Source organism: Diorhabda sublineata, chromosome 3 (assembly GCF_026230105.1).
Source record: "Diorhabda sublineata isolate icDioSubl1.1 chromosome 3, icDioSubl1.1, whole genome shotgun sequence".
NCBI lineage: Eukaryota > Metazoa > Arthropoda > Insecta > Coleoptera > Chrysomelidae > Diorhabda > Diorhabda sublineata.
The window spans coordinates 11,777,301-11,791,734 of NC_079476.1; the positions used below are offsets into that span (position 1 = coordinate 11,777,301).

Consider the following 14,434-nt stretch of genomic DNA (forward strand, 5'->3'; position numbering starts at 1 on the left):
CTCATTCACAACCAACATACTATCCTGAAAACCAAACACAACCCTATCATTCCGTTGGCAATAATAAACCAGTTAATCAATTCCCCAGTCAACCTATTAATATCCAACCTAGACAAATGCCCCCCAGACAATACCCGACGAACAGACGAAGTATTCGGACCTCCACAAAACGTTTTCAGACCAAACCAAAAACTCGTGCACCAACTTCCTAAACCAACACCTATGTCAACAACTTCAAGAAATTCTTCCACATTATCACAAAGACAAAGATGGCCAAATAAAAACAATTATAATCGAAATCAACAATTTCGAAATTCTGGACAGAATTCTAATTTTACTTCCGAAGAGCTATTCACAAACGACTACGAACAACATTACTATCATAATCAGAATACGGACGATAATGACCAAAATCAAACAAAACTATGACAAGACAGAAAATGAAAATTTTATCCAAACGAGCCAACAACAAGGAACTCCTTAATAGAAATTAACATTTCAACAGAAAACGCATTACCTTACATAGAAATTAATAATCCCAAATTAAAATTATTTCTAGATACCGGTAGTTCACGTTCAATTATTAAACCTGATATTATAAAAGAAACTTATCCAAATTCCGTTAATCTAATCAATGCACAAATTAAGACAGCTTTGGGTAGTCAAGAAATTGTATATCAATCAACACTTAGAGCATTTCCTGAATTTCAGAATCCAAACTATTTCATCTCCTTTCTTTTATTTGATTTCCACGAATATTTCGATGGTATTATAGGACTAAATGATTCAAGAAATATGAACTTTAATATTGATCTTATAAATAACAAATTAATAGGATCAAATACTGAGATACCTCTCAGATATAGACGAAAAGAAAACTCAAATATATTTTTCTCAGTAGAACCACAACAAAAAATTCTAAAGAAGTTACCTGTTTCTATTTTTAATGGAGAAATATTGATAAATGAAGGTAAAATAGGACCATTATATATACCGCAAATTTTGACTGATGCCAGAAATGGATTTGCTCTTATAGAAATCCAAAACAAAACATATCAAATAATTTCAGTTAATCTTAAAGAACCTTTAGAGGTAGAGTTATTTGAAAAATCTAGTTATGATACTTTTAATATTAATTCGTTTCTCAACTTAAATAACGAAGAAAAAACTGAAATCTTAAAGCTTATTCGAAAATTTTCAGACATTTTCTTTAAACCGGGTGACAAATTATCCTTCACGGCAAGAACAAAACACGAAATTAAAACGACCGACGAAATTCCTATACATTGTAAATCGTACAGATATCCCTATATTCATAAACAGGAAATAAATAACCAGATAGATGAAATTCTGGATAAAGGCATAATACGGCCCTCAACTTCACCATGGTCATCCCCTATTTGGATAGTCAATAAAAAAGAAGACCAATCAGGGAAACAAAAATATCGTCTAGTCATCGATTATCGGAAACTTCCCAGATCGATATCCGATACACAAATATTAATTCGATTCTCGACAAACTGGGAAGATCAAACTATTGACTTTTGGGCTGGTTTTCATCAAATCCAAATGGACAAAAATTCCATACCAAAAACAGCTTTTACTGTCGATAACGGCCATTATGAGTTTCTTAGAATGCCGTTTGGGTTAAGAAACTCGCCATCCACATTTCAACGTGGTATGGATGAAATTTTAAAAGATCTCCAAAATAAAGTGTGTATGGTCTATATTGACGACATAATAATATTTTGTACCGGACTTCAAGAACATCTTCAAAATTTAAAACTTGTTTTTTCGAAACTACGCGAAGCGAAAATTCAATTAGACAAATCGGAATTCTTACGAAAAGAGGTAGAATTTCTAGGTCATATGTTACAACAGACGGGATAAAACCCAACCCAAAAAAAATCTCAGTTATTAAGAACTTTCCCTTACCAAAAACACAAAAAGAAATAAAATCTTTTCTAGGATTATTAGGCTACTACCGTAAATTTATAAAAAATTTTGCTAAAATCACAAAGCCTATAACTAAATGCCTGAAGAAAAACGAAAAAGTAATACACACAAAAGAATTAATAGATTGTTTTGAAACATTTAAAAATATTTTAACGTCTGAACCAGTTTCAATTTATCCGGATTTCGATAAAGAATTTGAAGTAACAACAGATAGTTCCAACTACGCAATAGGCGCAGTTTTTTCACAAATAACCATCCTATATGCTATGCATCAAGGACTGTCAATCCAGCCGAAATAAAATATTCAACGATTCAGAATGAGCTCCTAGCAATAGTATGGAGCTGCAAATAATTTCGCCCATACCTTTTCGGCCGGAAATTCACAATATATTCAGACCACAAGCCACTGCAATGGCTCTTCTCCATGAAAGACCAAAATTCTATGCTAGTCAGATAGAGATTGAAATTGGAAGAGTACGATAATGTCATCAAATATAAAAAAGGATTGTCGAACTCAGCCGCAGATACCCTAAGTAGAAATCCATGCATAGAATTGAATGCTATGGATAACGAATCAATAGTAAATAACGTAGGTGATGCGGATGAAATAATTGAAAACTTCCTACAAAATCCTGACGAAATTCCTCCACTCTCTAGTCCTGACCTCGAGGAAATACTGAATAATACAGGACCCACTAACACCGTAAATAAAGAAACAAATGTAGTTCGAGACATACAAAAAGAATCAGACAGACCTCAAGATTCAAACCCAGAATCTGACATTGAAACTCAACATACGTCGACAAAGAATCCTATTTTTTCTATTCCAATTACTGAGAGAGTATTAAACACATACAAGAGCCAAATATTCATAACAACTGGAGAAATAGAATCGATCAAATGTAAAACTACCAAAATTTTCGACAATACTAGATTATATGTTACACTACCTTCAAACATTTCTTCCATCCAAAAAATAAATATCGCTCCAAACAAAAGATACGCTATTTATTTCAAACACCGCGATTTACCAAGAATATTCACGACTACGATGCAATCGTACTTCAAAAATTCTGCTTTCAAAATTATACAAAGTAACACCGTTTTAAAAGATTTACAAACTAAAGAAGCACAAGTAGAGAAGCTCAAATTTTATCATGAAAAGAAAACTTGCCACCGCGGTATAAACGAAATGAAAATAGCACTTGCTAAACGAGTTTATTGGCCAAAAACGTCCGATGACATTGTAGAATACGTGAATAATTGCGAAATTTGTCAAAAAAACAAATACGATCGAAACCCACCAGTAGTAAAATTCAACCAAACACCAACTACTTCACGTCCTTTTTAACATATTCATATTGATTGTTTTCAAATTTCAGGAATAACTTACTTAACCATAATAGATACATTTTCTCGATACGGCCTCGATACGATCCTCTATCAGCTGTAAATGGAATATCTATAGTAGAATGCTTATTTAATTTTATAACACACCATGGATTGCCCATAAAAATAACAGCAGATTCGGGTACGGAATTTAAAAATACAGATCTTGAAAACTTTTGCGAACTTTACAAAATTGAACTTCACTTCACAATTTCACAACTGCTAGAAACAGCAATTCAAATATCCCCATGGAGAGTTTTCATTCCACACTTATTGAACATGTACGATGATTAAGAGAACAAAATCGAAGTCTCACATCAGATCAATTGATAAAACGGGCCATACTTGAGTATAACAACTCAATTCATAGTGTCACCAAATATACACCATTTGAGGTAATAAAGGGACACATAAATGAAACAAACTCTTTTGACCTTAATGATCACATAATAATATCAGACTATGTACAAGCTCACAAACAAGCAACCACAAGACTTTACGAAAATATAACAGAGACTAATAAAACCATAAAAGAAAAGATTATTAATGATAGAAACGAAAAGCGCACCGAAGCCACCGACTATAAAAACGAAAAAGTAACTTATATTCGTACAAAAACAAGAAATAAAAAACTTCCAAAATACGAAAAATTGAAAATATTAGTTCAGACAAAAAATAAATTGATAACTGATAAAAACATTTATCACAAAACAAGTACAAGAAAACCCAAAACTAATAAAAAACAAATTTTTCAGGAAGATGGGGCAGTTGAAAATAATATTCATAGCACTTCTGGCAATACAAAAACTGCACAAGAGTAACGCTACGGAAGACATAGGCCTAACTACTATCGATAATCCTTTATTACCGGTACAATTAGAAGACGCACGTCTCATATATAATAAACATACCTTTATACATTATTTAAATTTAGAACCTATTATTAAGCAATTGTTCAACATTGAAAAACATTTTTTCATTATAAAAAATAATTTAGAAGTAAGAAATGCAACTAATAAAATCTCATATCAAGCCTTATCTCAAGACATGTTGTTGGGAACAGAATTTCTCATCAAAATTACACGTACGAAACTTGATAATTTACAACCTCATATACGTAATAAAAGAAGTTTCTTTGACGGGGTCGGTCAACTACAAAAATGGTTGTTTGGTACACTTGATACCGATGACGGTAATAGATATGATAACGCAATAAAAATTCTAGAAACAATCCAACAAAACATGATTACGGAAATAAACTTACAAAGTTCACTTTCCAAGGATCTTATAAAAAATTACAATGTAACAAACACACCTTATCAAAAAATCAAGAAGAATTTGCAAATTTTTTCGAAAAATTTCAGCGTGCAAAAATCAATCACCGAATCACACGAGTATTTAACCTTTCAAGCAATCATTTCACAAATAAATCTAGACTGTCAAAATGTCATCACATTCTTAGATAATTTGGAAGACTCCATAGCTTTCACAAAACTAAACACTTCATCCTTCTATTATCCCTAGTCAAGAGTTACAAAAAACGCTAGAATATTTAAGGAAAATTTACCCTGACAACCAAATTACAAAATTTAAAAACATTCTAACATACTACCAATTTTTAGACACTCAAGTTTCGTTTGCTAATAATAAATTAATTTTTGCTATACATATAGTACCAATTACCAAAGCCGAAGTCCTTAAATTATATCACCTCTTCCTCATCATTCAAAACAACCAAATATTCTCCCTAAAATACTCCTATCTGGCACGAAACAACTCGAATCACCAATTTATAGGAGAAATCTGTCCACTACTAGAAAATGTATATTTCTGCATCGAAGACCACTCTCCTGACGACAATTGCACCCTGCAGCTCCTCGAAAACCAATCGACTAAAAGTTGCCAAAAAATAAATTCAAAATTAGAAGAATCACTTACTGAACAAATCACACAAGACGAGATAATTATTATTCCAGCAAAAACGGAAAAAGTTTTTTCCAAATGCCACACAGACAAATACCTAGAAGTAAAAAAACCTACACTTATAAATATACCAAAGTCATGTCAAATAGAAATCAACGCAAAAAAATTCTTCAACGACGTCAAAATACAACGCGGAAAACCACTACTTCTTCCCAAACCAATTACGGAAAAATACGATATGATTGCAGAATACGAAACACCCAAAATTGAAAAAATCAATTTAGAAGATATTCATGCAATAAGCAGAATTAACTTATACCACTAAAAATTCCAATATCCAACCACTATCCCAAAATTTCTGGTAGCTTATCTTTACTAGCCATCATTTTATTAATACTGGGATGGATTTTTAAGAAGAAAATCAAGAAAACTCTGCAAAAACCAGAAAAAGAAAGAAAATTCAATAGAAGAATACCCAGAAGAGTCCAACACCACTCCGTTATGTTCTCATCTTAGAGGGGAGGAGATACATATGAAGTAACAGCTGACAGCATATAACAAATGTGATGACTTCGCGGAAACGCAGAAGATAATAAAAACTGTATTTCTTTCAATAATTCATTCTTTGTTCTAACGTTGCTTAATAAACATATATTGTAATTGTAATTTTTGTTTTTAAAAATCCAAATTCGAAGTTTTAATATATAATTTGCGACATAACGACTGATTCATAACCTTAAACAATACAATGAGATGAAATATAATCCATTTATTTAATGCATTCTTACAAAAAAAACAAGATTCTTGGGAGCTAGGTGGACCATCCCAATGTGTAGTCCAGTCAGCACGGTTGTAGTGAACAAAACAAGGAAGACGTGCTTGTTAATGAAAATTCGATTTATATTCTGTAGGAAGCTTATGCCATAAAATCCAGTAGCTATGAAGGTGCTGCACACTCTACTAAATGTATAATACTTTAGTACTTCAGCGGTGAAACTTCTCAATGATCGGTTGTGAAGAATTAATGCAGTTAGTAATTGTATCCCTACGTCAGTCATTGTTGTAAGAATTTAAAGCACAAATGTCCACAATTAATCGGTTGTACGTTTGGTATTGGTTATTGTTATAAGAAATTTTAACATTTCTTACTAAAGAACAAGTTCTTTCATCGGCTTGAAGTTTCCAAATGAATTGAAATATTCCTCATAGTTATTTATTTTTCTTTATGCTACCCAATGTGTTCCATTGTTTTTGTAGGAGTCTTAATTAACTATAGCGCAAAGTGTCTCGCATATAAACTCCCCGAAAATGAGGTATTTTAAATAGTGTTACATAATGTATGATATCTATGTTGTACAATGGTCTATTGGATGGCTTCATTGAGAGTTTTTTTGCTTTTTTAAAAACAGACCGAATCCTCCCCGTGCGTTCTTTTTCAGATATAATCCTTCACCAACACCTTCCATTGCTTGTTATGACGTTTGTCTTCTTCTAGGTTATGTAGAGCATTTTTAGCATGTATAACTGTCTTAGCGATAGCGCTTGCGCCTCCAACTAAAGAGCCAAGAGCTTCAAGAATTGGCAGCAATGGTAAAATACCTCCTGATTTAGAATTATTCTAGGTACTTTTACCCGCCGACGCCCGCTTTCTTCGCAATAAGTCTTACAGATTTCAAAGCTCATACCTATAGTTACAAGCCACGCCGCCCTTTTCACCAACACTAGCGTCTATCGATTTTACTCTTTCCCACGCTGCTTTCTCTCATATTTGATCAGCTAGGTGACGGTTTTCAAGAGATTTAGTTTGCGAATAAGCAATATTGTGTTCTTTACATGCAGAATCCAGCAGATTAATACCAGGATCTCCACAACCCAGTGATTCTTGTAGTTTGGTCCCAGCTATACATAAAAATTTTTAGTTTTAAAAAATGTTTCGTTCTAATTGAATTTTCTTACGCCCACAGTTGTAAAAAGCAGGTAGGGCTCAAAAAGGGCAGGTAGGGCAGCTCAAAAGGGAGCTTATCGATAAGGGAATTCAGAACAGCTTCATCCTGATACTCGAAGATCAATATTGATTAACGTTAATCACAATTCATTAGTCAACATTAATGCTAAAGATCCTTTATGATGAATATTGTTAAGCAATAACAGAAGTTACCGATTGAAAATTATTAAAAATAGAACTCCTACTTATTTAATACGTAACAGTATAACTAACGTATCATATTTAATAGAGACGTCATCATTATTAGCATATACTGATCCCCATTATGATATTATACATGGGCAGGAGGGAAAACAGTATTATCAATATTAATGTCCCGAGTGCATGTCAAATTGTCGATAATTTAATTTTCTCGAGTGCGCGAATGCAGACTATTTCCTGAGAAAAATTTAATTTAAAATAAACAATAATTGTCCCTTTTCTTAAAATATAAAATTAAAACCAAATGATGTTTATTAATCCTAGTCGAAAATTTGGCACTAGTGCAAATTATCGATAATTTGCACTAGTGCAGTATTATCGCTGAAATTTGATCGTTGCTAGGTAAACATAAAATATTACAGCTTTTTGGTTGGCTTAAATTTTTCGAAGCAAATAGTCATTATTATTATTGACTTCAATGTAGAAATTCTAATCAGTAGCGTACAATATATCGTTAACATCAGATGTACTTTGGATATTTATTTAATGACTGAGCACAACAGTACATGCCACTAATGAATCTTATGTTTTTGACTTTTTCAAAAAATATGAGTATAATTTCAAACCTTCTTTAGTTGCTTTTCAAGAGAAATATACTTTAACAAGTTAGCAATGGAAGCTCTATATGGTCAAAAAACATTAATATGCTCCAATCACAACAACAATTGAGCATTTAACATCGAAAAATTACAATTTCAATAAAGATTTAAAAATAAATTTTTGTTGGATAAACTTTCCTTTTTTTAGCTAATGCAGCCTCATTTTCTAATTTTCGTCTGCATAACATGAGCATACTTTCAAATCCTGAATACCTTATTAACTAATCGTATATTCCAAAAGAACTCAAATCAACTCCGATTGCCTATATCTTTCAAAACTTCGCAGAAAATTTGGTAGCCTTTGACAAACAATCGCATCGAATATACACTGCATACTCTCCTAATTTGAAAATTGTTGACGATTTTTCGTTAAATTTATCTCCTTATACTTTTATCGATACAATATTTCAAACAAATAGCAGTAAGACTTTTCTATTTTAAGATAGTTCTTCATACCTGGAATTTATTGCAGATCCTACAGAAATAGTAAGTCGAGGGCTTATAAACGATAAATTTCCGGATATTCCTTCACATGTAACAGCATCATATAAATTTACTGATGGACACATCTACTTTTTTATTAAGATATGTATTACAAATATAGTGAATATACAAAAAAGGCTGCTGGGATATTCAATTGAAATTTTTTTAACATTTCCTGTCCCAACCAAGGTGTACTGGATCAACTAAAATCTTTACTAACAGTGATTTCATTTTTATAAATATATTATATTATATATATATATATATATATATATATATATATATATATATATATATATTATTTATTGCAAAAAATGTTATGTATTTACCTTGTGTTCTGTGTAATATAAACCATTAAAATAATAATTGCATTTCCTTCAACAAGCTTGTTTTAGTAAAATGTTTTTTGGGAATCTAGATACTGAATAAATAAGATGTAATCGTTCGAGAAATTGCACACGCACTTGTATGGCATTTTAAGTGAAATTATTATTAGTCTGCACGTGCTTCACAACTAGAAATAACATTATGACATTGTATACGATTAGATAACCGTCTTGCGGAAATCATCACATTCCTTTTTTACGATATTCAATATTAAAATTTTAGAATGTAGAACCCTTAAAAAAATCAGCTAACTGCATTGCCCTCGTAAACACTACCCCTCATCTTTTACAATCCTCTATATATTTTCTACTTGCGGATCTAATTAGTCTAATTATATATATATTATATATGTATATACCCTCTAGAAATTTCTTTTACATACAACAACATACAAGACAAGCCTCGTATACACTACCCCTCCTTCTAAACCCCCTAAAGATACCTTCTAGATGTGAAAATAGACACACTTATTTATTTCTTGCATAACCCCCGTAGACGCTGCCGTCATTCCTTGCAAACCATCTAGAGACTTCTTCTACTTCTTGTAAACCCTCTTGAAACTTCTTCAAATCGGTAACCCCTATCGACCATCCACCTGTCCATTCGATTCAGTGTCGTGGAAAGTACGTGTTATTACTACTAGCTGATGTGGTTATTTCATTACATATATTAATAAAAAATTACCTTTCTCTATATGTACTAGCTATTGTTGTATAACTTGCTTTGGTCTCCAAAAATTTTACAACAGGTCTTCTTTGTGCCCTATCATCATATAATAAAACATGTCCTTCTTTTGTGCAGCAATAACTTAAATGAGGATCTTCAGATGAAAACATAATACCTCTTACTGATGTAGGAATCGGTAAATTAAAGGAGTCATGACCTAACTAAAAATTAATTGGATTAATAGAATTTGCCTCCTCTAAACTATTTATACCACATTTTAAGCAATATACATTATCAACTGTTATTGGTTCTATTTGAACTAAATTACAGTCAGTTTCTAATGTACTGGATAAATGCATCTTCAAGGTAATTATGAGTTCAAGTGAAAAATCCTGACACAAGACAATTTTTATATATTAGATTACTTTTTGTGAATAAAATTATTCGCCTACAGCATTCTGTGTATAATTTTTCAATGTGAATGCTCAAAAAAAAGTAATTTCATTTCAAACAAACAAGAGTAGTTGTGAAGTATGTCGCAACTGACAGTCCATTAATTATATTTTTGCCAAAAAAGTATTTGAAATTATTCTATATTGCTAGAGATCGTTAATAATTTTTAACAGAAAAGAACAAAAATTCCATGAATCTGGAATTGTCGGAAATTTTTCCAAAACTGCATCACAAAAATGGATGCGATGGTAAATTTCGAGGAAACCCTATCAAAACTTACGTAATGATGAAAAACATCTGTGTTGAGAATTTTGAAAAAGAGAAATAGAGTCAATATAAAATTAAACAACTTCAGGAACTAACAAATGATAATCCAGATTGCTGATTAGAATTTTGTGAAATACTTACAAATAGATTCTAATGTAATCTGATGTTAAAACCCTTTGGAAAAATAATCAAAATTGCAAGTTACACGGGGAATAAATCGGAATTAGTTGAGAATGATTAAAAATTTCTTATAACCATTTGAAGAAATGATATAAATTATCTATTTTTCAGTATATATATATATATATATATATATATATATATATATGGAAACTTTTTTATTAGTGGTTAGGTTAGGTTAATTATCCACCTGCCATGTAATAGATATCTCTATAAAAATTTGAATATTTTTTTATTTTCAATCAAGTGCAGTGAGATCGCAACTTAAAGGTGCTATGTCTAAAAATTTGTCGTACAGAAAAATCTAATTGGAATGAGCTCATACTGTTACTCTTGTATATGTAGAACCAAATTATTGGTAAAAAGCAGGATTCAAACTGACCCTTTTTGTTGAGATAACATTTCCAGTTTCTAAAAATATTTGCTCGTATGAAACAGTGCCAGATAGTGCTGCTGAGAAATAATGGTTCGTTAACGCAGTTTTATTTTTTTATCATATTGATGACCTTATAGTCTATTTTCTAAATAAAAAAACCTCTCAGTATTCAGGAAATAGACTAAAAGGTCATCAATACGATAACAAAAATAAAACTACGTTAATGAACCATAAAATATCAAATAAACATAAATTCTATAATAAAGATGAAACATGAAAAAGAAAATTTTTAGAAATTGTTCATATTCACTTCTTCCCACTTTTGGGATCACCATCTGCAAATGCAGGAGACAGTACAATCTTGCATTGATAACATTCCACTCAGAATTAATGCTTCAATAGTGGCTAAAGATGCAAAAATGAAAAACATATCAATTTAAAACAATAAAATAGTACAATATCACTCGTTAATTAATATTTAATGTGAAATCTTACAATGCAGTTATTAATTCCATCAATACCACCCATCAATTTGGGTTTTTAAGTAACAAGTGCACAAATGATGCTATTTTCTCTCTAATAATGTGTGCTCTAGCCTAAACAGCCATCACTCCACTGCAACAACTTTTTGTGATTTTTCTAAGGCTTTGGATTGTGTTAATCATAATATTTTGATTAAAAAATTGCAGTACTACGGTTTCAGGGGAATACCTCTTGCATGGTTAAAGTCACACCTTCCAACAGAAGTCAACTTGTAAGGGTTGATACAATGTCATCTTGCATGCCATTAGAATGTGGAGTGCCCCAAGGCTCAGTATTAGGCCCTATTTTATTTCTTCTGTTTATCAACAACATCACATATCTAGACATCAGTGGTAAAATATGTCTATTTGCAGACACTATTTTCTCTTGGAGCAGCCCTGATCTCTTGACACTTCCTAGGACTATATCTAGTGACCTAATCATCCTTAAATCATAGTGCAATTCAATATTTTCTGTCTCACTGTTTTTAAAACCAAAGTTTTATTATTATTAAATATTAAATAACACCACCATTGACTTCGTTGAACAATTAAGTTCCTCCTGTATTGCGCTGAGATCAGTTTCCAAAGAAGTGAACTTATCCACCTCCAACAGTCTATTATGCCCTTTTTGAGTCGCTCTCCGATACGTCCGAATCTTCAAACTACAAAAGAGAGCTGTTAGATATTTACTAGGATTTAACAGCAGGGCTTACTGCAGGGATTTCTTTAAGAGATTAAAAATTTTGACTCTTCCTTCCTTACTCATCTTTGAATCCGTTTGCCTAATTCGTAAGCAGGCTTCTCCAATTTCAGAAAGATCATTGCATTCCACTTAGGAACAAGGAGCACGAACTTATCTACCTACTCCACGTTCAGAATTAGTCAAGGGCTCAATATTTTACAATGCAAAAAATGCACAATCACTTACCAATTGAAATTAAATTGTTATCATCTTTCCCGCATTCTGCAATCATTTGAGAGCATATTTACTGGAAAGTGCATTCTCTGTAAATAACTACTATTCTAATAATAATATTTAATTCTGGACATGCTGCATAGCACGTTAATTTTTGTTATGGACTTATTTACTAATTATTACCTATTACTATTACCTACAATTTAGTTACTCATTATAATATTATTCTGTATATTGAAATTTTATTTCATTTGTTTTATCTTTATTTAGTTATTTTTATGTTTGCTTTTCAGTTTTTATAAGCTTTTGTCTACAAATTGTAACAATTTTTTGACAAAAAGCATTTCTCTCTCTCTCTCTCTCAATTTATCCAGGGATTGTACATGTGAGCATATCCTAGCTGAAGTAGATTATATAAGAAGAAAACTTTACTGTAGTCAACTCATGTTTCATCCCGCAATTAAGTGAAAAAGCAGAATTAACTGTAAGTCTATAATAGGCATTCTTATTTTCAAACAATTTATGTGATATATACCAAACAAAATGTTTTGAGTGATCACTAATCTATCAATATCAATACAACATATTTGTTCTTACTAAGATCTTCAATAGAAATTCAAACTTACTGATTTGGCTTTAAAAATGCATTTCTGCATTTCTATATCCCATATCTTGAAATCATTATGTTCACCACCTGTTCCTATACAATTCCTATTATCATTACATGAAATGGAGTTAAGTGTTTCATTTTCACCTAAATTTAAACCAAAATGGTTGTTACTGTTTCCATTCCAAATATTTATAATCCCATCAGATTTTCCAACAATAAGTGAGGTTTTTAAATAGCTTAGACCAACAGTACTACCTTTGCCAAACAAACTAGTAACTTCTTGAATATAAGTATTCTCTATAGAATCAAATATATGTACACATCCATTCTTATAACCAATAAAAATTTTTTTTCGTTCAGTATCAAATGTTAAAGCAGTTACTTCCGAGATGAAATCTGGTTTCACATGCCGTATCCCCGTAGGTTTGTCCGTCGTGGCTATAAATATTGATACACATTACAATTTTAAAATAACAAATTTAAATGTATACTTACATAGCAAAAAACCTCTGGCAGTACCAATATAACAATTAAATCGAGTCAATTCCATTGATTACCTAACTAAATTATATATTCACTTATTTCTAATACAAAAAGCAGTATCGCACTCAACTACCCCTATTAAAAAATGGAACTGCTTGCTTGATAAAAATAAAGGTTATGTAGGTCTTTTAACAATTTCTTCTTTTTCGCCGTTTTTTTTCTGTCGTGTTTTGTGGATAACTTACGCAAGTTTATTAAACGGATAAAACGTCTTTCGGGAATATTCTAGAAAATTGATGAACGTACGCGTTGTCATTCGATAAAGAATAAGCATAATAATTTCGAGTATATAATCTTAGTAATAATCTACATTCTCGTATGACTGGAATCTAATTTAATTGTGGCAATATCAACTTCGATGCCGTTACTATTATCCTTGTGTATATATAGCCTCGAGGAGTAGAATTTAATTAATAGTTTTTAATTAAGACCCAAGAGGATTTAAACGTTAAAAACATTATAAATTTCTTCAATTTATTATTTCTTAGACCTTTTGATATGTTTATGTTTCTAAGTGTTCTTGATTTTAGGTCTCTTCTGCTTCATTTTTTATTACAATTTAAAATTTCAATTCATTTTTTCTCAATTTTTTATTGTGATTATGTGCTTTTTCAACTTTTGTTTTTATTATTGTTTAGGTATTACTTTAACTATAATTAATGTAGTACAGCCATTCAAGCTTAAAATCGACCGAAACCTCTCAATTTTGGAGACCTCATAGATCTTCTTGAAAATTTGGAATTAAGTTCATTTTATCTCACTTAGTCCACACTTGAAATAAACACTTATTTCCAGCCATTTCTAAAAAATTGTAAAGAAGAAGTGATTATTTGTTATATGAATACATTTTAGTAAGTAATTCGCTGAATATACAGTTTTTTTTTTTCGAAATTGTAAGCTGTATATTAATTGTAATAATATCCACTTACCTTAAAAATTATATATATATATATATA

The 14,434-nt window shown here is 31.1% G+C and overlaps 1 protein-coding gene across 1 annotated transcript in view; it reads right to left on the reverse strand.

Moving 5' to 3' along the window:
• LOC130440970 (WD repeat-containing protein 74) overlaps positions 1-13,978 on the reverse strand; it is a 32,061-nt gene extending 18,083 nt beyond the window's left edge. The window contains exons 1-3 of the mRNA XM_056774392.1: positions 13,431-13,978; positions 12,952-13,373; positions 9,628-9,830 (exon numbers count right to left, since the gene is read on the reverse strand). Of these exons, the coding sequence (XP_056630370.1) occupies positions 9,628-9,830; positions 12,952-13,373; positions 13,431-13,485 (680 nt within the window). The 5' untranslated portion in view covers positions 13,486-13,978. The remainder of the gene's footprint in view (positions 1-9,627; positions 9,831-12,951; positions 13,374-13,430) is intronic.
• Positions 13,979-14,434: the final 456 nt, after the last annotated feature.